A 24,282-nucleotide genomic window follows, 5' to 3' on the forward strand; every position below is an offset into this window, starting at 1 on the left:
CCTTTATTTTCTTTAAAACACTCACTGTTTAAAATTAAACATTTTGCAAAATATGATCTGAAATTGCATTATCGAATTACAAATGATGTACTTAATTTGTGTTCTAAATGCGGGTTGTTCCCATCGTAATGCGCTTACAATTCGCTTAATTACTGTTTTCAAGGAATTACTTATAATTTGAGCCATTTGATACAAGGTTATGTAGCTGTTTGTACGGGCTAACTAGGAGAATTAATTTTGTTTTTTCCTGATGCACTCATATATACTGTATCACTGAAAATGGCTAGTAGGCCTACTAAATAAATAAGAAAAAAAAAACAAACGAACGTATTAATTACCTGACAAGCTTGCTTATAATGTTATCTCTTACTTTTATATTAACCTGAGTAAAAAAGGTTGACGGCTTGATTTTGTATCTGAATTGTTCTTTTTTACTTGTGCTTTTATTGGGAGAAATGTGGTAAAACTACTCGTAATACACAAGCTTTTCACTGATTCTGACCAGATGCATTTGTCCATTTCCGGTGACGTCACTCCTAGTCAGTCGGAATCGAAAATCCACACACAGATCAAAATGGCAAGTGCAGTTTCGGAAAATGTGGAGACGTGGAAGGCCAAACTGGACAAAATACTCCACGAGAAGAATTTCGCAAACGACACGTTAGAAAAAATAGAGCAGAAAACTGGAGTTAGGCGTTTATATATCGCATTGGGTAAGCTCAACAGTCCATGCTGGATTACAGGAATGGGAGGGCAAACAGCTGGTCCTGATTGCCTTGTGCATGCATGACAGTAAATAAGTGTATTCACACTGGGCACGTAAATACGACCAGAGCAATTAGGTCAAATTAAATTGATTATTTTGGGGGGGGGTGGTGGTGGGTGTATTTGGAGCAGTCGTTTTGAGGTTTTTTTAACGGTTGAAGATTATATCTAAATTTTGTGCATAATCTGCATTTGATATTTGGATCCATACCACAGAAACCTCATCGGTTACACGGCTAGATCCGAACAAAGGTACTGTAAGGCGGTAACTTATTAGGGTGTTTGTTGTCAGGTTAGGAACTCCTTGCTCTGGAACCAGTCTCGATTTTGCATAGCCTGAGTTGAATCCTCTGGCCCTGACACCATGTCTGGTGTATGGCCAGAGCACACTATGTGAAAACGTGTCAGAGGAAACTTCGGCTAGATTTTGCAGTGCAAAACAACTGATATCACTTGCATTTTACCACTGGATACACTTTATAAAACTGTTAATATCAAAATTATCAATTCGCGCCTGTTCTGTAAACAATGTTTGTGTAACGATTTGAAGTAAAAATGAGGGACTCGTGTGCCTATTCCAACCATAACAAAGTAATGATGTTTATAATTTGGGTTCGGGGCATGTACAGCTTCAATTTAAAACCATGATAGAGACATCTGATTTTATCCAAGTTCTTGGTGCTGACAAAATTAACTAATGACAACTACCTTATAGATAGGGGCAATTATTGAGGCAAAAAAAAGCTATAATGATAGTATTGCGATGGAACAATTAGTATTGTGATATTTCAAAGACTATATATATAGCGATACAATTACAATAGTCAGTTTTACCTTTTAACTAATTTTTTTTCCATAAACCAGAAATAAAGCGAAATTACCAATTAAATGTATCAGAGAATTTTTTTTTATTTATATTTCTTTTTCATATTAAGCATTTCAAAGAGTTGCATTTTTACTTTTTTCATGTGCTGAAAATTTATTGCACTAAATGTTGCATTTACATGTATTTCAATTCATGCTCAATTCTAGGAAATTAGGAACAAAAAAAGAATGGATTTCAGGAAGGAAACCAGTGTCAAGTTTTTTTTATATTGTGCGATATAGATATATAATTTGTATATGTCTAATTTAGTGGCTTGGGACAGGCTGCATAATTTACATGTACGGTAAACCTCCAGTTAGTTCGAACGCACATTTTTTTCCAAGATAAACAATATTTTTTACCTACTAATAGTTCGAACTCTGGTTGTTTATAACTGACACTATTTCAGATAGTTCAAACATGTCAAATTAAAAACGTAAAGTACGATTTTTTTTGACAAACTCCATTGAAAGCTCGCGACGACCTGGGTCCCGACGACCGGCCCTGAAAAAAATGTCAAGACTTAATTTTGATCGACAGGCATGTTTAGGTTATTAGATTGTATGCGTGATCATTTGAATGCGTCTGTGATTTAATATATGCCACATATTTTAGCGTTAATTCAGTTTTTTACACTGCAAAATACACCACGCACGAGACAGCGGATTGCAAATTTAGGCCCCGACAATGTATAAATAGCATGCGATATTTGTAATCGCGGTGGTTATAGCAAACTAAGAAATCATCCGTGTATTTTCAAATATAGTGTTAACTTAGCATCATGATTATTTAATTGTGACTGGACATCTCTTAATTATTGCCAATCAAGGTATTACCTGAAAACCGGCGACCTCACGCTAGGTAAACAGGCCACGCGAGGTGTCGCTTGTGGTAAAGTTGAAAGGATCGGCCGCCTGGTTATGATGAGTGATGTGATAAGCATTCATATCCAGTCAAAAAAAATCCACAGGTGTCCCAATAAGAGATGGATAATTTTGCAGGTATCAAATATATGTTTGGTAGATAATACGACTGGGCATATTTAAAAGCAAAATGTTCTGACCTAATTTTATCAAAATATATCGCCTATTTTTACAGTAGTGCTTTCGTAAACGCAACAAGTTATGGGGACTATGCTTTAGATGTATTAAAGAGACCATTTATTACAAAAATAAAGCGTTAGTTTCTGATTCAGATAAAAAATATAGCCACGCAGAGATTATACTGTACAAATGTTTAACTTTTGTGTCACAAATGAAACATGTTCTGTGCTGTTTTGGGGCCTATAGGCTACGCATTGCCCGAGCAGCCTCGCGCAATAACCATCTTAGTTATCGCGAAATGAAGAACGTTTAACGATCAATTGATATTGAATTTTAAAAATAAAATACATACTATCATTTAATTTATTTATAAATGTGCCACTGTTCAGGCCGCCGTTATTATGTATCAGATTTACAATGGATGTGTTTGTGTCTAATGATTTTACCCTGCTGAGATTTTCGCCGATGTCGACTCGGATAGTTCGAACTCGCGCTTATTTTCTGAAGCATAATTTCGAATAATTCGAACAGGTCCGTCAATATTCATATAATTTTGTTCGAACTAACCGGAGGTTTACCGTATATGAAGCTAATCATTTAATCTCTGTCTAATGTCAGATGAGACAATAGGTCTTTGTCTTTGAATTTTAAGGTTACATGCAATAGAACTATACCATAGATTTTAATGTGTTTTACCATCAATTCTTTTGTTGTCAATGATTTTTAGATTATTTTTTTTCCTTATGACATCTTACTTCAATTTGATGTATTTTTTTCTGTGAAAGTCCTTCTAATCTTACATACCTTACATATATTTTTTGGTGACTTATTTATACAAAACCCCTTATTTAATCCTAAAGGCCTATCAGTGTTCCAATTTACACATACTTATGTACGTAATTCACATATAAACATTGATTCCCACACATTGCCATTCACTGTTGGTAGTAATAAGTGGAGGATAGATTGGTGATCGGGTCACTCAACAAAAACAGACTGACACAGAAGCTGTAGTACTAGTGTATAGGGCATGTGTGTCAAGTTTTCCCAGCAAAATAACACTTTTAACAGCAGTGATGTTACTGATTGAATATTCATGATCAATGGTTAAATTAATAAAGAACAACTAAGATCTTGGAAGTTATCAAACGTGTTAAGTTAAATGAAAAAAAATGTCATATCAGCACACATATGATTTATATCTTTTTCAGACGCAAAATGATTGAACACTCACATTTTAACTTCATACCCCCAGTTCTTTACTTAAGATTCATACCCCTACTTTTGGGACACTGGGGGTACAAAAACCCTTTGTTATAAAGATAAGTGTGAACACACTGCCTATTCAATTCAGGATTCCGTCCATGTATATGTGTTCTGTCCATTTTGATGTGGCTCTGATGATATTTTCCTCCTGTCATGGTTCATAAGCCTTGATATTGACATGTAGTAGTACTAGGCATGATTCAGTGTCATTTTCATAATTAAATTGATAATTAATGATAAATTTCTAGTTAATTTATCAATATAATAAGGATTAATTATCAATATAATAAGGATTAATTATCAATATAATAAGTTTTTATAGGTTAGTTTTAATAGTTGATGAAGTGATATACATGTTCTACACAAGGTCACATCTATACGTTTACTGTACCATAGAGATGCAATATTATCTAGACACAAACCAATGATTACTTGTGGTGTACAGATAATATTAGATGTGATAATTGGAAACATATCGACATTGACATGGGTCTGTTAAAATATACAACTTATTTTGTCCTTGTCACTTACAGGTCTGCTGGCCTTTCTGGGACTCTACCTGATGATTGGATATGGTGCCCAGTTTGTATGTAACTTTGTCGGGTTCCTTTATCCTGCCTATGCTTCGTAAGTATACATTTAATTGTGTAACAAATTCATATTAATTATATCAGACTGTGACTTGTGTAGGGCCAGGGGTGTAAAAAAAAATTTCAAGTCACTTGCCCCTTGCAAGTATATCGCGTAGAGCTCAGAAAGCCACTTGCCCGAATGCAATTTCTACTTGCCCCAGTGTGCATTTCATTAGAATATATAAAAAGTCCATATAAATTTTTTTATTTGATATTAAATAAATGAAAAATATTTACAATCCATAATTGAAAGGAAAGACTATGTATTTTAATTTAAATTGCAGTTTTGTATTATTGTCTCTTTTTCTGATTTTTTGTTAATTCTTGATTTCCGGTCCGGTTCCACTCCGAATATTAGTCACACAAATCAAAGTACCATCTTTCAAACATTATTTCATACTTCAGCTGCAGTTTCTTTTATTTTCATCAGTTTTAAAGTCTTAAAAACGTTTGTGAAGGGAAGGCTCCAGAGTGCCACCAGCGACCTACTTTTCCCACCTCAAAAATTTGATTTATCAACACGAAAAATAAATATAATTCAACTACTAATTGTTTATTTTAATGTTTTAGCATGTGCTTCAACACTACTGTCATACTAATAAATTCCTAATCACACAGAATTCAGGAAATCAAACATTAAAGTCATTTCAGAGATAGAAAAATCTTACTTGTCCTGGGCAAGTAAACAAACATTTTTGACTTGTCCAAACTCAAATTTTGGTTGCCTGGGATGTCGGGCAAGTGAATTTTTACACCCTTGGTAGGGCTTTGACTTATGTTGGATTGGGACTTATTTGGGACTGTGAGTGACATATATCAGACCTATAAGAATCGTAGAAGGGGAGAGTGTGTCACCGAAAGCACGAAAACTTACAAAGTTCTTGAAATTTATACATAGCCATTGAAAATACTTCATGTCCTTGAAACCTGGTCTGAGACCTTGAAAAGTCATTTGTATCGCTGGTGTTCCATATAATAATAATGACAAAGAGACATGACTGGGGGAAATGGATATTTAAAGTAATTGATCCAAATTGGAAGAGTGGCTAACTTTTCTTTAAACTTGCATTAAGCCCTTGAATTCAATAGGGACAATACAAAGGCATTTTGTATCTCAAATTGATAAAACCCTAAGAAAATGGGTGAATCAGTGCTGAAATCATTCTGAGACTGAAATTCTATAAAACAAAAAGCATAGGGCCAAAACTGTTGACCAATATCTTTTTGAAGTGTGGAACTGAGATCTATGAAGGTCACCTTTTCCAAAGTTTATATATATACCGATTAAATAAATTTTATTTCCTTATTTTCGAAAGTGTTTGGTATATAACTCAAGTAGAAGTTTTTGTAAAATTTGATGAAATATCCAGGTGAGTGAAACAGGCCCTCTAGGGCCTCTTGTATATATAGTAATAATACAAACAACAAATAACATATATATAAAAGACTGTCATTATAAACTGTAGGACTATATATGAGATACCAAATCCCATTCACAGATTGTACTGTAAAAGCATTTACTTCCATTGGGGTTAGATTTTGTGGTTTCATTTGGAAACCAATTTGTTTGGATTGTGTTTTATTGATGCCATGCATGTTTTTACATATTTCTCTTATGTTTCATGGGATAAGTATTTTAAACAGAACTTGTGTATATGTTTGAGCCACACAAAGTTAAACAAGAATACGCCAGCTCAAAATTTAATGGGGACCTAGCTGCAATGTATCGAGTGATGCATATCTTTTCATGCTTCGATTACTGTATTTCCTGTATGTTTATTATGTTTCTTAAGTAGGAAAATTACACTTTGAATTTTCAATCATTTTGATAAACAAGTCTTGTATGGAACTTGCAACAAGCTGAGGGTGTTGTCAACACTGCCTTGGCTAGCAATCACAAGCTGGGATCACAGAGGTGTGTCAATATAATTAAATGTATCCATCGTATTTGACAGGTATATTCATCCACCTGTTTACCTGAATTACCTACATGTTTCACAATTTGTGTACAAAACACAATTGATTTTCAGATAAAATCTACAAGTTATTTCAAATTATTTTCATGTGAGTTTCATTTAATGTGAAAAGTATATCTTGTAATGGTGTGGTATTCAAATTGGTCTATGTCAATCATCCGCTGTAGGTTTGTAATTATAAGCAAGCACATTTTGAGAAGTACTGAAGAGATATTTCTTAACTTCACAAGTAGATTCCCCTTGGGACCTAGTTGAATTTTGAGGATAATATGGAAAACAAAGTGGCTGACAGCTAGCTGATAGTCATTTTTGAATTATATTTAGACTTGTGTTGAAGATAGGTATTGCTATTATTTGAAAAGTGCTAGAGGGATATTTCTCATACTTCACAGGTATAAGTTCCTCTTGGTCCTTAGTTGTGCCCATTGAATTTTGAGTCTGATTGGGAAACATAATTGCAGAAGTTCTTATATTTTTCTTTGACTTCATATGTAGGTTCCACATGTTATCAAATGATTAAGAGGATATAAAGGGAAAGAAGAGAAAGTGAGAAAAGGTCGGTCTTTCATAGGGCTGATAAAAATCCTTCAATGGGGTCTAATAAATTAAATTAACTCCCCAACAAAATTGTATACATATACCAATACTTTATTTACCTATAAACATGCCAATGCCCTGTAAAGGTCACCCATTGTAGTTCATTAGTGAATAACCTACAAATGCTGTTTCTTTGTCATAAGCCCAACGTCTTTTAGCCAGTGGGTTAAAAAGTGTTGGGTGTCTGATCATGATCTAATAGCTATATCGGCTAATTGCAGGATGAAGATGGTAAACGTGTAGATAGTCTGGCCAAATCATTAAAATAGGTTTTAGTACAATTTATATATATATTGTATTGTTTATTTGACTTATTTTGTCACTGGCAGGTACTAATTCTGGGGCGTGACACATTTAAGGCGTACATTTATTTACATATATATAAATAATGAACATACTGTCATTGTGTTTTATACAAGAAACTAATTAAATGTACAACTTGAGTAAAATGAAATGTGAATGGTGTAACAAAATGTCAAATGTATCTCAAAATTTTCATTTGATATAATGTAACATTTTATGAAACTGTTGTTATATAATTGACTCACAAAAATATAAAGATCTTGAGACTCGTTCCTCATCATTATTCATATAGCTATAGAAATACAGCATATTTACTTGATCAACAAGCAACCAATGGTCGTGAATTAATGTTCTTATTTACTTCATGCTGAAAAAAATTACCATTCCCTTGTGAGTAAATTAGTATAGACACATATCTGTCTCCAGACAAACAGTCTGTGGTTATGTACTCAGACATGTTACTGCATCAGTCCCACTGATAATGATGTCTTGTACATGTTGCCTTGTGATATGACAAGGATGTGTTCAGGAACTTAAATGAATATGACATGGTTATATACCAGGTTAAGATATAGATATCGTACACCTAATTCTACCTATATATACCGTATTTATACAGCACTGAGCCCATGCCTGGTAACAAGAAACATTACATATATATATCTATGTATTTTGCTGTTAAAAATGCTAATGAATCCGGCTTCATTATCCTGCAATAAGGCTTCATTATCCTGCAATAAGCCTATGGTTGCCTTCCTATTTCAGCCAATTTTAAGTTGTTCGCTGTAATTATATAATAGGTTGGTGATTTCCAGAAAACCCAGTCGTGAGTTGCTTTTTCTATAGTACTTTGTTTGGACTTCAGCTTTTAATTTTTTGAGGGACATTTTTGTGTGGACAATGATTTTTGTCACACCAGAATTACTTTTCCTGTATGTGGGACTCCTGTATGAAATTATGTGTTTTTTTTCTTTGGGTCTTTGTGTAGATTTATAACCTTTGGGTCTTTGTGTAGATTTGGGACTATCCTAACTTTTCCTGTGGGATATTTTGTGGGGACTATCCTAACTTTTCCTGTGGGATATTTTGTGGGGACTATATATCCTAACTTTTCCTGTGGGATATTTTGTGGGGACTATGCTTTTCCTGGTGGACTTTGTCAGGACTGAAGCTTTGCATGTAGAGACTGTGCTTTTCCTTCGGGACTTTTGTGGAGACTGTGCTTTTCCATTCGGGACTTTTGTGGAGACTGTGCTTTTCCTTCGGGACTTTTGTGGAGACTGTGCTTTTACTGTGGGACTTTTGTGGAGACTATGCTCTTCCTTAGGGACTTTTGTGGAGACTATGCTTTTACTGTGGGACATGTGAATCTATAGATATATGCAATGATCTTGTGTTTAAAATGACTATATATTTTTTATTGACTATAAATCTGGTGTATTATATATCATATGGGGCTGCATGTGTATACATCAAATCAGACTGTACTGGGCGAGGTGTTTTGTCATCAGCTGATCAATACATACTGGGACGGTGATACACGATCAAACAGAGGGAATTAGCTGTAGTCTTATTTATAACAAAATGATTCACTTTCCTCTGTGTTCTGTAGTGTATTTTTGTGTGGTACACATGTAATATAACTGTGACACACTGTACATACAAAAAGGTGTTCAAATATTTGGTACATGATTAGCAGAATCAATGCCTACAGGATCGTGTATACGTAATAATTGTCCTGTGATGTCCTGTTTTATCAGCAAATGTCGCATTAAATATTTATGGCTGGTTCTATAGAATGTACTAGTATTACCAGTCCTGGTCACCCAATTATTTGTGGTTAATTGTTTATTTGTATTTTGGATGATCCAACAGGCGTTGGCTGAGGAAGATGGGGTGGAATATGATATTTCCCTGGTTGATGAAATGGTCCTATAACATCCGGAATCCATGGCCATTTGATTTGCTATATTTTTTTATAGAAGTTCTTTTAGGATCTAGCATCAACGTTTTGATGCAGGAAAAAAAATAATCTGACATGTATATGTATACTGTACATACAATGAGTATATTTGAATTTGACCTTCATTTTATTTTTAGAGGGTAACATGGAATACTCATGATCAGGATACAGTTATTTATTATTTTGTGTTAATGTCGAGAGTTCGAACTGTTCAAGGACTTAGGTACATTGTGTAGTTAATATGCTGTGTAGTATTACAAACACATATACAGCACTTAATTAAAATTAACTGCCAGGGGACTGAAATTTGTGCTTTGTAATTATGCATCATTTTTAATATTAAATGTCAATATAATATCCATGTTTGTTGGGTCTACTTGGTACTGAGAAATGAAAACTGCCTTGGATATTGATCAAATATAAACCACATGTTAGATCTTCATCTGATCAGTAATAATAATAGTAGTCTTTATTTGAATTTTATTACATATTGAATCAAAGACTCGTCTAATACATATTGAGTCAAAGACTCGTCTAATACATATTGAGTCGAAGACTCGTCTAATACATAATGAGTCAAAGACTCGTCTAATACATATTGAGTCAAAGACTCGTCTAATACATGTTGAGTCAAAGACTGGTCTAATTATATTGAGTCAAAGACTCGTCTAATATATGTTGAGTCAAAGACTCGTCTAATACATATTGAGTCAAAGACTCGTCTAATACATATTGAGTCAAAGACTCGTCTAATACATATTGAGTCAAAGACTCGTCTAATACATATTGAGTCAGACTCGTCTAATACATATTGAGTCAGACTCGTCTAATACATAATGAGTCAAAGACTCGTCTAATACATATTGAGTCAAAGACTCGTCTAATACATGTTGAGTCAAAGACTCGTCTAATACATATTGAGTCAAAGACTCGTCTAATACATGTTGAGTCAAAGACTCGTCTAATACATATTGAGTCAAAGACTCGTCTAATACATATTGAGTCAAAGACTCGTCTAATACATATTGAGTCAAAGACTTGTCTAATACATATTGAGTCAAAGACTCGTCTAATACATGTTGAGTCAAAGACTCGTCTAATACATATTGAGTCAAAGACTGGTCTAATATATGTTGAGTCAAAGACTCGTCTAATATATGTTGAGTCAAAGATTTGTCTAACATATATATATAGTCAAACATAAAATTACATATGATACAGCAAAGTCACCAATGTAAATTTTTTTTGCATGATAAATGAATGTTTTGAACAGACTCTTAAAGCTCTGTTGGTTAATTAACCAACAGAGCTTTAAGAGTCTGTTCAAAACATTCATTTATCATGCAAAAAAAATTCACAACTCTATGTATATATACAATGTATGTGCAATTCATTTCATTAATTGAAGTTTTATGGTGAAATATATAATAAGAAATATGAAATTAGATGACAAGGCATGGGAAAAAATTATCCAAAATATGAATATGTATGTACATCAGAAAAAAATAATGAATTTAATTAGGCACAGGAATGACATGGTTGAAAGTGTCTGACATTGAAACACTAAAATAGCTGGCTGGCTGGTGAAAGTGTCTGACAATGAAACACTGAAATAGCTGGCCATGGCTGGCTGGTGAAAGTGTCTGACAATGAAACACTGAAATAGCTGGCTAAAATTAAATAAACCTGGTGAAAGTGTCTGTCATTGAAACACTTAATTAATAAGCTTGGCTACCTGAAATTGAATAAACGTGGTAGATATAGGTATTGAGGAGAAAATTCAAGTCACAAATTCATTATCAATATTTAAAAAAATTACACATAGGAATGTTCATTTATTTATTTTGCCTCCATGCTAGATGTAAGTCCTAAATATCAGGAAACTTTCCTGAAAATATTCACATACAAACAAATTTTAGGTATCATATTACTTATCATCATCAATTAACAGATATGATTTTGTTATGCATGTGTTTATGTGAAAACATCAGTGGAACCAGAAATTGAATTCATCAATGGGTTGGCCCGCATCACAGTATTATAAATGTTATCTCATACACCGTATCATTTATAAATGTTTAGTCAAAGGGGTACAAATTGAGTTCCTGGTATTCTCCCTTAATACAATTGTTTATAAACTGAATTATTAGAGTTTTCTCCTGTCTTAAACTATCCATGTCTCATAAATGATAAAATCTTTGGATATTGAATTGTAGGAGCCCCATTGTACATAAAGGACCTGAGCTTGTTTTCGTTTTATTTTCCCTTGTGTATGCACATATATTTGTATTCAAAATATATTAAAATTCTGTTTATCATGAGGTGTGACCCTTTCCCTTCACCAAAAAATCTCAAGGGAAAGTATCCTTAAGTAGTCAAAACAATATTTCAGGGTTAAGATATCGACGTTGTTGATTTCAGGGTTAAGATATCGACGTTGTTGATTTCAGAATCAAAGCCATCGAGAGTCACACCAAGGATGATGATACAAAATGGCTGACATATTGGGTGGTCTACGCATTGTTCTCTCTCATTGAATTTTTCGCTGATATCTTCCTTTTCTGGATTCCATTCTACTGGTTTCTGAAGGTAAGTTTGTACCCATACAATGATGGTTTCTAAAGGTTTACTTAGTACCCATACAATGATGGTTTCTGAAGGTAAGTTTGTATCCATACAATGATGGTTTCTAAAAGTAAGTTTGTATCCATACAATGATGGTTTCTGAAGATAAGTTTGTATCCATACAATGATGATTTCTGAAGGTAAGTTTGTATCCATACAATGATGGTTTCTGAAGGTAAGTTTGTATCCATACAATGATGGTTTCTGAAGGTAAGTTTGTATCCATACAATGATGGTTTCTGAAGGTAAGTTTGTATCCATACAATGATGGTTTCTGAAGATAAGTTTGTATCCATACAATGATGGTTTCTGAAGGTAAGTTTGTACCCAAACAATGATGGTTTCTGAAGGTAAGTTTGTATCCATACAATGATGGTTTCTGAAGGTAAGTTTGTATCCATACAATGATGGTTTCTGAAGGTAAGTTTGTATCCATACAGTGATGGTTTCTGAAGGTAAGTTTGTATCCATACAATGATGGTTTCTGAAGATAAGTTTGTACCCATACAATGATGGTTTCTGAAGGTAAGTTTGTACCCAAACAATGATGGTTTCTGAAGGTAAGTTTGTACCCAAACAATGATGGTTTCTGAAGGTAAGTTTGTATCCATACAATGATGGTTTCTGAAGATAAGTTTGTATCTATACAATGATGGTTTCTGAAGATAAGTTTGTATCCATACAATGATGGTTTCTGAAGGTAAGTTTGTATCCATACAATGATGGTTTCTGAAGGTAAGTTTGTATCCATACAATGATGGTTTCTGCAGGTAAGTTTGTATCCATACAATGATGGTTTCTGAAGGTAAGTATTTTATTGCACTTGCACTGAAATACTGTTTGTTCTTCAAGGAAACCATTACTATGTAGCACATATATATGTAGGTTGTTTTCTTTTTGTAAATTAATATTTGATTGAAAGAGTATGCTGAATTATATATGTTTTCTCTAAGTAACTATAGTTCTGGACCACATTAAGACCCCCTGGCCAGCTCTGGTTCTAGACCACATTAAGACCCCTGGCCAGCTCTGGTTCTGGACCATATTAAGACCCCCTAGCCAGCCCTGGTCCCAGACCACATTAAGACCCCCTAGCCAGCCCTGGTCCTGGACCACATTAAGACCCCCTAGCCAGCCCTGGTCCTGGACCATATTAAGACCCCCTAGCCAGCTCTGGTCCTGGACCATATTAAGACCCCCTAGCCAGCCCTGGTCCTGGACCACATTAAGACCCCCCTAGCCAGCTCTGGTTCTGGACCACATTAAGACCCCCTAGCCAGCTCTGGTTCTGGACCACATTAAGACCCCCTGGCCAGCTCTGGTTCTAGACCAGATTAAGACCCCCTAGCCAGCCCTGGTTCTGGACCACATTAAGACCCCTAGCCAGCCCTGGTTCTGGACCACATTAAGACCCCCTAGCCAGCTCTGGTCCTGGACCACATTAAGACCCCCCTAGCCAGCCCTGGTCCTGGACCACATTAAGACCTCCCTAGCCAGCTCTGGTCCTGGACCACATTAAGACCCCCTAGCCAGCTCTGGTCCTGGACCACATTAAGACCTCCCTAGCCAGCTCTGGTTCTGGGCCACATTAAGACCCCTAGCCAGCTCTGGTCATGGACCACATTAAGACCCCCTAGCCAGCTCCAGTCCTGGACCACATTAAGACCCCTAGCCAGCTCCAGTCCTGGACCACATTAAGACCCCTAGCCAGCTCCAGTCCTGGACCACATTAAGACCCCCCTAGCCAGCTCTGGTTCTGGACCACATTAAGACCCCCTAGCCAGCTCTGGTCTTGGACCACATTAAGACCCCTAGCCAGCTCCAGTCCTGGACCACATTAAGACCCCCCTAGCCAGCTCTGGTTCTGGACCACATTAAGACCCCCTAGCCAGCTCTGGTCTTGGACCACATTAAGACCCCCCTAGCCAGCTCTGGTTCTGGACCACATTAAGACCCCCTAGCCAGCTCTGGTCCTCGACCACATTAAGACCTCCTAGTTAGCTTCATGCTTCCATCATTATCAGGGCCAACAAGACTGAATGGTATAAATTATAAAACTTATTTGAATTAAATAAAATACTTGGAAAAAGTCCTGACTTTAAAAGTTTGTTTACGTCTTGCAGTGCTGTTTCCTTGGTTACTGTATGGCCCCAACAGCATGGAATGGTTCACACACGATTTACAACCGTGCGATCCGTCCAATCGCACTCAAATACCAGGACAGGATTGATACGGCCCTCGACAAGGCCTCTGATGCTATCCATGAGGGTAAGTTATCTGGAGCTCCTTATATTCGATGTATGTTTGTTGTCTATCACTGATGTTGTAAACTGTGTAAAGCTAGATCTGTATTGTAAGATATATTAATAAACAGCAGAGGTTTTTGAAGCAAGATATATGATACTCAACTTTTTAGCATGACGTACTGCTTATTGTATCTTTTGTCATGATTTTTTTTCTTTGAGCAGCTTCCTTATTTTTCTTTACTCCAATATGTATATAGAGACATAGCTACAGACTTGATGGCTATTTAAACTTTGTTCAAATAGATGACCTTGAACATCTTCGTGGTCACAAGGGTGAAAATTGATACACAGAAAGTCCCAAAAGAGTAACGAAGGTCCTATGTCCTACCATCTGTTAGTTTTCTCACTAGCATATCTATAATATAATATGTTTCACATCATTTCATGTCAATTCCTTTATTAAATCTACCTAAGTGATATAGAATTATCACCTTCATCAGGAATACCTAAAACTGGTCATTACTGGAATATTTGTTAAAAAGATGTTTGTCATTGAACATCCGACATTCAGAAATATGCATGACATTTTAAAAAATAAACATGTTTTGGGAAGAAAGGTAGTTATGGGACAAAAGGCTTTGGGGCGGACCAACATTTCTACCCATTTGCTTCTCTTTATTACAGTGTTTGGATGAATCTGATTTTATATATGGCCCACCTTCCTACCTGTAGTTTATAAACCTTGGTTGATGATTTACTAACAAATATGTAGATTGTATACATTTAGACAAATCCTATATTTATACAAAAGCTGTGATGTTAGTGTATATTTAGACATTTCTGATGAAATATCACACTAGATTATATGTCATGGTAACCTATGATATAGTTTCTGCCTGTTCTGTGTTGTATTTTCTGAGCGTTATTTCTGATGTGTCCAGCTGTCTGTATATCGTGTGTTATAATAAAACATCTCACTTTTCCACAGTGTTTGGGGGTATGTTAGTGTAAGATGAACGAACCACCATTATATAACCTGCCCATTATAACCTGTGTTTTATAACTTTGGCACCAAGGAATGAAGCATGTTTCTAGATCTTCATAAGTCTTGTTACGCCTTCTGTCTCTCTGAACTCTGCATCAAACCCAGTTTATATATATTTTTCATTTTTACCAACTATCCCCTGATACCTGTTACTGAGAGTAGCATGTAAACAGGTTTGAATCATTTCTACAAATTTCTAAAAGAATTAATTTTATTGCAGGTTCTGATCATAGGGCTGATATTGATAATATCAAACTAATTGACAATGTGTTTGAAGATATGTTTTTGTCTGTTTTGATAATCATAAATTGATAACACAGGAAAGTTTTTGCAGAAAGTAAGAAACTCTAACAAATCTTGTAAGTGTATAAACAGTTTAATTTTTGAATTTGTTTTAAAACTTAGATACAAGTAGAAGCCATTTAAACTATTTTGAAATTTAGAGGTCAATGAGAGAATTAAAATGAAGAAATATGAAGATGAAAAATAAACAGATCAAGTGTGAAAACAATATCATGGTGTCATTCCTCAGTAGAGGTCACATGTGCATACAGATCATAGGTAAATGTCAACTAATAGGTCAATAGCAAACAATTAGGTCAAAGTTCAAGGTCAACTATAGTAAGATCAAATAATTAGGTAAATACATATCTAGCTAGTAAGTTCAAGGTTAACTAGCTAACTTGTTAGGTCATGATAGTCAACCCGTGGATCAGCTATTTAAGAAAAAGTCAGTTAAGTACAGTGGAACTCAAGGTCAAAATGTAGGTAAAGGTCAGTATAGGTAGGTCAACTATTTAAGGAAAGGTCAATATAATTAGGTAAAGGTAAAAAAGAGTAGATATAGATCTAGATCAGTCAATTAAATACAGGTAAAAGGTAAAGATCAACTAACTATGGCTGGTAGATAAACATATATAGGTATACAGAGAAACTGGCTGGTAGACAAACATATATAGGTATACAGAGAAACTGGCTGGTAGACAAACATATATAGGTATACAGAGAAACTGGTGTTAAGTGATTTGGCATGTGCTTTGTCGAGCATATTAAGTTTGATGTGGTAGTGAATTGTGAATGCTGACTTGCCCGTTTTGTTTTGTTTCTGTACAAAGTGTTTGGCCTTGCCAAACAGACTGCCGGGGAATATGGTAAGTTACTGTTGGTCAGTTTGACCACTGGGAATTTACAGCCCTGTGTTTGATTGGTTAATTCTTCATTAAAAAGACGAGGATTTTTTCAGGTTATGAAATTGGTATCAATCAACACTTTATTAATCAACTAAAAGCAATTGTTAAGTTCTTGAATTAAGGAGGAAGAATAAACTTTTGAGACAATCTTTGAAGAATAGCTATACCTGCAATGTCTATTATAAGAGAAAATTGTCTTTTCATAACTTGAAAAAAATACCATAATGTTTTCAATTGTTTTCCAATGCTTTGAATAGAAGTTTAAGCTATTATAACTACCTGCTGGGAGCCTTGTGCTTGATCTAAACTCAATATGGCCTTCAGTCAATAACCACAGCCAAAATAGGTTTGTTTGATGTGACTTATTAAAAACTTGTGTGGCTTTCACATAATTTTGTAGGAAAAGTCATGCTTGATGACAAGTTGGCTAAGGTTTTCGGTATTCCAAATGAAAACATGCGCAGGTGATTACTGCGTGCCTGTTGTACGCAAAATTAGCAAAAGCTGTGAGTAGTGAAATGTAAAAAAATTGTAAACACTTTCTTTATACAAACGTGTATGTTCATAATTTTCTTATTTTTTTGTATTTAAATGTTTCTGGCTATTTCTGACTAAAGTTGTACTTGCTATATTTATGACTTGGTAAGATATTGCATGGTATTCTTACATTATACCAGCAAGCTACCTCTCATTTGTATAGTACACCCTGTATGTATCAATATTCATCATCCTGTTAATCTCACAGTTGAGTAAGCAATCATCTACGGACCTTGTCTATATATTTAACACAGTTGAGTAAGCAATCATCTCCGGACCTCGTCTATATATTTAACACAGTTGAGTAAGCAATCATCTACGGACCTTGTCTATATATTTAACACAGTTGAGTAAGCAATCATCTCCGGACCTCGTCTATATATTTAACACAGTTGAGTAAGCAATCATCTCCGGACCTCGTCTATTTAACACAGTTGAGTAAGCAATCATCTCCGGACCTCGTTTATTTAACACAGTTGAGTAAGCAATCATCTCCGGACCTCGTCTATTTAACACAGTTGAGTAAGCAATCATCTCCGGACCTTGTCTATATATTTAACACAGTTGAGTAAGCAATCATCTCCGGACCTCGTCTATTTCCTTGTCTGGCTTATTTCCTGTTTCGCCATCACGACTGGTAGTCACAATAGACTGGACCTGACCTTGTAATTCAGTTCCCTTGTTTTAATCATGAGCATCATAATACAAATTTGAGGATACAATGTTACATGTTTGTCTATATATAGCTCACACCTTTTTTGTGGATTCTGGGGTAGAAAAGGGCCATCCAATTATATTTCCGTGGTGAAATACATGTATAACTATGATAATTAATTTGGAAATCTAAACTTTATAAGTGTATTTGCAGAGATGATCTTACTACTGGTTGACTTGTAAGATTTTTTAAATAATGAGAAAATAGAAAAGTTTTGTGTGAGATTTCTGAAATTATGAGAAAACAGAGGAGTTTAAAGGGATATATTTGAGGTTATGAGAAAACAGAAATTTTACTGATAATTATTTCAAAAACAATAATCACTGAAGCTGTCTTATCTACTCATGATTTCAAAAATGACGTCTAAAATAACAGTTAAGATATTGAGAATATAAAGTCTTTCTAAATAAGAGAGTTTGTACCAGCCCAAAGTCAAATCAAAGGAAAATTTTGTGAGCACAGTAGGTCTTTCTAAATAGGAGAGTTGAAAGGAAAATTTTGTGAGCACCATAGGCTACTGGTATAACAGCTACTACTGTAGATATCCACAGTTTACGACCTATAATATTTGCTGTTTTGATCAAGCACAAATGGCTTTCCTGCCCCTGGTTACATCCCTTCCTCAGCTCTCCTTCCATGTACCAGATTTGCACGTTTTTACCCTGCTGATTCGGCATCAACAGTTCAAACCCTGTGCATTAATCTGCATGCATGGCAGCTATATCCTCACACTTCTGTATACAGTTAATATACAGCCTGGCACATACTACACAGCTGTTCTCACAGGCTTAACATGCAACCTGTGACATTATATTTCTGGTAATTGTTTCATTAGTTGTAATTATAGTGACATAAAAGTAGCTATATATAGTCTTGGTGATATTCTTCTGGGATGTGTCCTAATTCTATACCTTAATTAGATACATATCAATATTTCAATTATTTGGTTAGATTGTAGTTTTATTTTCAAACTTTGGTACTAAGGCTTGTTGCTTTTTTTCCCTAATAAAAAAAAAAAATTGAAATAATTTAAACATACTTTGTTATAATGATTGATTTGATTGAAAACTTGTACTTATTAAAATATGTATTATATGATGTGAACAAATTATTTTTGCCAATTTCTTTGTGAAATGAAAGGTTTTTTTTTTTATTACTTCATTCGCTGTGAAATTAATATTTTGACACACTAATAATGTAAACTAATATTTTCTTTATATTGTTGGTTGTCCACTTTGTAATTATAATCCATTGTTTAGTTATTGATTGGTGCAAGGTTACTGATACCAACATCGGTCTCATGTAGCTGACTGAGATAGCTTTTCACATATGTGTTTACAAAAAAAAATCACTTTAATTTTTGACAAATAAACATTTGTGTTGAGTTGCAGGCTTTTTATTCAAATGAAAAAAACAAATCATAATTTGTCTTTTCAGACAGAACAATGTTACTGATATCATAGCTGTGTATTGAATCTATAGATTTATATACAAAATGTTTACTTTTTCAGCTATAGATAGATAACGGAAAATATAGTAGTAAATCTCTTTAAATTTTGATGTCATGATTAAGCTTCCTATTGTACTTAAATAAAGTTTCACTTCTTTAATTGCAGTATTTAAGTAAACTACATGTATATAAATATTGTATGTTTATCTTGTCTTCTTAGGAAAGAATAGATGTTTTAAGTACAAAATCATTTGGAAAATATATATGATTTAATATATAATGAATTTGTAGCACATTTACTGTAGTGTGATGTGGTGAACAGCTGTGTTGCTGCTGTAGTAGATGTTTAATGAGGTTGTGTGTAGGTACTGGTATATACACTGTCTATCTATAATATAGTATTTAATGTCTCACGATAGGTCAGCAACAGGTTAATAGTGTCTGGTTGTGGTTTACATAATTATATTATACAAGACTATATGTACAGTTAATGCCTTGTAATGGGGTGTGATGTGAATACCTATATGTACACATGGTAATTAGGGTTTGAATGGTTAATATTCCTCAGGGTAGATTTCTTGTAAGTTTGATTTCATCGCTTTCTGTTAGACTCCCTGTTTTTAGCAATAACTTTTTTTAGTACTATAGGAAACATTTGAAGAGTTAGATTTCATTGTCCAAGGTACCACCCCCCATAATGTTCATGAATTTGGGATGTGTCTTTGCCAGTGGTAATGGTCGTAGATGTTCTTTCTTCTGTCCCAATCACCTGATTAAACTTTTCTGTTTTAATTAATTTACATATTAAACAAGTCCTAATTATCCCCCTTTATTTACAGCTGGAGGAGTAGCAGAGAAAATGGCTACGGAGGCTGCTGCCGAGGCTGCAAAGAGACACATTGTCGACTCATCAAAGACAGACTAAACGAAAGAAGGAAAGATCTTTGTACTGTATTTACACAAGAGGTCCGTGATGAACTGAATATACACTCGATGGATATATATAAACAAAGGACAGCATACTCTTAGAACCAAAATTACGACGATTATCATAATGACTGACACATGGACCAGGTTTATGCAGATTGGTGTAAAGATCAATACAATTTACTCATATATTAGTACAAATTTATTAAATTTTTTTTTTTTTTTTAATTGTTTGTGAAGTATAACAACATCTGTATACGTTTAGCTATAAATTTTAACAACTTTTTGTACAAGTTATCGAGATAAAGCATGATGATGGTAACATGGTACAGGTTACATGTTTATCAGAGAATCGATCCATGACATCACTATAAGGCTCCTGCCGCATCATTTCTATATGATCGGCTATAAACTTGTACCTAACTTTGTACATGTTGTTTACGTACGCTGTAGAATTACTAGATCAACAGTATATATTTGTTAGTGTACCAAACATGTTTGTCTTGATTGTAGATTTTTCTCCACTTCAAATGTTCAGATATTGGGACTGTTATACAATGTATATGTATAGTAACTTTAATTAACAGCAGCTTTTCAAATTGTCATGTTAAGGAATAAATATTGTAGATAATTAAATGACATTAATAGCATCTTAATGTAAAGCCTATTTCTGTAATGTATATGTAGCTAACATTTAATTCCATCTGAAATGTAAAGCCTATTTCAGTATTGTACCTCTATGTAGCTTGTATCATAACCTATCTGAAATGTAAAGTCTATTTCAATATCATATGTGTAGCATTAACTTCCATCTGAAATGTAAAGTCTATTTCAGTGTTGTACATGAAGCTAATATTAATTTCCATCTGAAATATAAAGTCTATTTCAATATTGTACCTGTAGCATGCATTTAAACCCATCTGAAACTTTCCTCTGTACATCCACTTGACTGTTGACTCTGTAAACATTCCTTCTGTACATAATATTCTCTTCCACCTCATCAACATGTTAAATGGTTCTTTTAGTTTTGTTTCTCAAACTTTCATTTCGTTTCTGGTTTATTGATAACCATTATCTACTATATCACATACTGCTTGTGAATTGAATTGGGTTTCTTTTAAAAATGAGTAAAAATTACAAAATCCAATGCTGTATTAAATTTGATGATATTAATATATGTAGGTGCTTTCATAAAATTTTGAAATTTAAAATCTTAATAAATCACGTGAAATAGTTACAAAAATAGTACGATACATTGTATATTGTAGCTAGTTTTCAGTTCAGGAAAAAGCCAACTTGCCAATCATATTAGGTTAAATTTATTCTGGATGGTAGAAAAATGTTTCAAATTAGATTTGGTAGTATCTTGTATGTTACTTCATAGGTTTAGATTGATAGGAGCTGCTTTCTTTCATCTGATATGGCTGAGTAGACCAGAGTTCTTCATTTTTTTTCATTTCAGACGAGCATTGATAAATATTTTCAAGGCCTATTTTACATTTGCAGGTGTGTCAAGATTTACGTCTGAAACATTGCATTAAAAAATCCTTGCAGCTCTCTCGGTTAGCAAAATTGAAAAGGCAGTTTTAAGTACTTTTATAGTCCTATCTCTAGCAAATCCAAACAACACGTGTTTCTAGGAAATCTCTGTTGTATACCTGTTGGACCTGTTCTCATCTCTAGGAAATCTCTGTTGTATACCTGTCGGACCTGTTCTCATCTCTCATTGTCGGTTTGAGATCTCATCTCAAGATTTTAAAATTTTTTGTTTTTTTTGTTTTTTTTTATAATTAAGTCTGTAATGGGTAATTAAAAATAATCAGGTATCATTTTGCTTGGCTAGAAATGTCTTTAAACAGGAGTGCTATTTTACGAGATTGTAGTTGATTGACGTGTGTATCCATATCTTGGATTTAGTCTTTGCTGTACATAAATCAGTTATTTAATATTTATTGTAAACAATTTAAAAAAATTCTCAAAGTGCAATTTATACATATGTTTTGGTTTGTTCTTGCATTAATATGTCACTTATGACCATGTGTTTAGAAGTCATTAAAACCCCAGTGCTGTATGTTTTGTAACCATTGCAATGCTTGCTGGTCTTGCACGTCTTCTTTATCAATTTGATAGATGTAAAATTTCATTTTTAAATTTGAACATAATTTACAGAAAAGAAATCTAGATCTGTGCACCATTTTAAATATTTGCATTTAATGATTGTTTGATATAGCAAGTCAATTCATATAATACTCTTCAATTTTTTTTCTCTCAGAAAAAATGTTTCTTACTACGTAATCTGGCTTCATTGAGAACTTAAGTATAACATTACTAGAAATTATGCTCAGAAAAAAAACAGGGTATTGAATGCATGTTTAAGATATTTATGTAACATACATGTATTTGTAAAATGCCTCTTGTCTTAGTGTAGTGGGGTTTCCCCTTGGACTGTAGGACTTGAGCAATGATTACCCTGGAAGAACTGCTATAAGCAGATGACATTAGTGTTGATCTAATTTGATATGTGAATTTCCTGCATTGAATCTGCTCTAGACTCTATACAATTTCTAGAAAAATCTTGATAATTTTAATACGTTAAATCAGAAAACCATGCCCAGCTTGACCGGCTGCTGTGTGCCTTAGTACGCATGCCATTTCTAGATGTTACTGGTTGGAGTGGGTAACGCACATAGTGGGAAGCATTCCATCATTGGACATTTTTCAGCTTTCTTGCATAAAAAACCATTGTAACCCTCAGAAATACGTTTCCTACCCGCTTCTTCATGAGTTGTCCCCCTTTGTTTACATTCCTTTCGGAAAGTTTTTTATACAGCATAAATTTATTAAATGTTTTGTCCATTTTTCAGGAAACAAATTGATAAATACTGAAAATTAGTCCAGTATTGATCTAGGTGTTAATGTGTTTATAATATACATCTCTGGCAGTAGACATTTTTCACCAAAATGAAACATCTTACTGACTATTTGTTGCTTCATTGAAAAAAACCCAACTAGCTATCAAATATTTAGAAAAAAAAAGACAAAAAAAAAACCCCAAACAAACAGGACTTAAGTTTGACACTTGCTTTAGACAAATGTTATCAGACAATTCAGGCTTTGAAATATGAACTATTTATTGGTGGAATATATTTTTGTGGTTTTTGTAGACATCAAATAAAGGGCAGCTGCCTTATTGTCATCATGAAAAATGTTTTGTATAAATTAAAACATCAATTCTCATCCAAAATACTTGATGTTAATCTTGTATTATTCTATTCAATCTAGATTTCTTTTTTGTTGATAAGAAAAAAATGCTTGTGTGCGTGACCATACATCTAAGAGGATGTAAATAAACCGGCAGTGAACCATACGGGTAATCCCCGTACCATACATCTAGGGCATCTCGTATATCTGGACCATCGTAGTGTTAACCCTGTGTTTCACCGAGTACATACTCTGAACAGTCTGTCGGCTCTAACCACAGTTTGGCGTCTGTGAAGTATAAACCTATCTGGTGTTTGTTGTACATACTCTCGAAAGGCATGCTCAATAATAACTACTTTTTCAAATAAAATTTAATATATTAGTACTAAATTGAATACAACAATTTTCTCTTAACTCTTGTCTTTGTTGTTTGTTTTTAAGCAGAATTATCTCCCAAGCTACCTAACTTGGAAATCAAGAGATAACTCCCTGAGAGCCCATTGGTATGGGTCTTCCTATCAGTTGCGGCTGCTGCACAACTTGGTGTCAACAATTTTTAAATTTCCTCAGCCTTACTGTTGCCAAGAATTTGGCTATTCCACCAATTTATTTATATCTGAGCAGTGTTCTGGAAGAACTACATATCCTGAAAATGGAGGTGTTTTACAAGTTATTTAATTAGAGAACGAAACTGTAATATAGAACGGTATTGATCTACTGAAAGAATAACATACATGTATCTTGAAAACCAAGAGTAAAGGAATTGTGTTAATATTACAAGTCTTGGTAGACTTGTCATCTTGGTCACAATCAAACCATTTTTCTCTGGAAATAAAAATGGCTTGGTTATCAAGGTCACGCTTCATAAAGAATCTGAGAGCCTGGTGTTGATTATATATGAACTATTATCAATAAAAAGATACATATTCTGCAGAA

General features: G+C 34.2%; 1 protein-coding gene across 3 annotated transcripts; it reads left to right on the top strand.

The window, feature by feature from the left end:
- The first annotated feature begins 510 nt into the window (after positions 1-510).
- LOC117334474 (receptor expression-enhancing protein 5-like) lies at positions 511-23,760 on the top strand. 3 transcript variants are annotated; one of them, XM_033894118.1, is made up of 6 exons: positions 511-713; positions 4,473-4,566; positions 11,861-11,999; positions 14,159-14,303; positions 15,270-15,278; positions 20,058-23,760. In XM_033894118.1, the coding sequence occupies exons 1-6, from the start codon at positions 575-577 to the stop codon at positions 20,141-20,143; spliced, it is 612 nt and encodes a 203-aa protein (XP_033750009.1). In that variant the 5' UTR covers positions 511-574; the 3' UTR covers positions 20,144-23,760. The 3 variants fall into 3 exon arrangements, with proteins under 3 accessions (XP_033750009.1, XP_033750007.1, XP_033750010.1); XM_033894116.1 differs by lacking the exon at positions 15,270-15,278 and adding an exon at positions 16,442-16,477; XM_033894119.1 differs by lacking the exon at positions 15,270-15,278 and having other exon boundaries at positions 512-713.
- Positions 23,761-24,282: the final 522 nt, after the last annotated feature.

The sequence above is a fragment of the Pecten maximus genome, chromosome 9 (assembly GCF_902652985.1).
Source record: "Pecten maximus chromosome 9, xPecMax1.1, whole genome shotgun sequence".
NCBI classification, from domain to species: domain Eukaryota; kingdom Metazoa; phylum Mollusca; class Bivalvia; order Pectinida; family Pectinidae; genus Pecten; species Pecten maximus.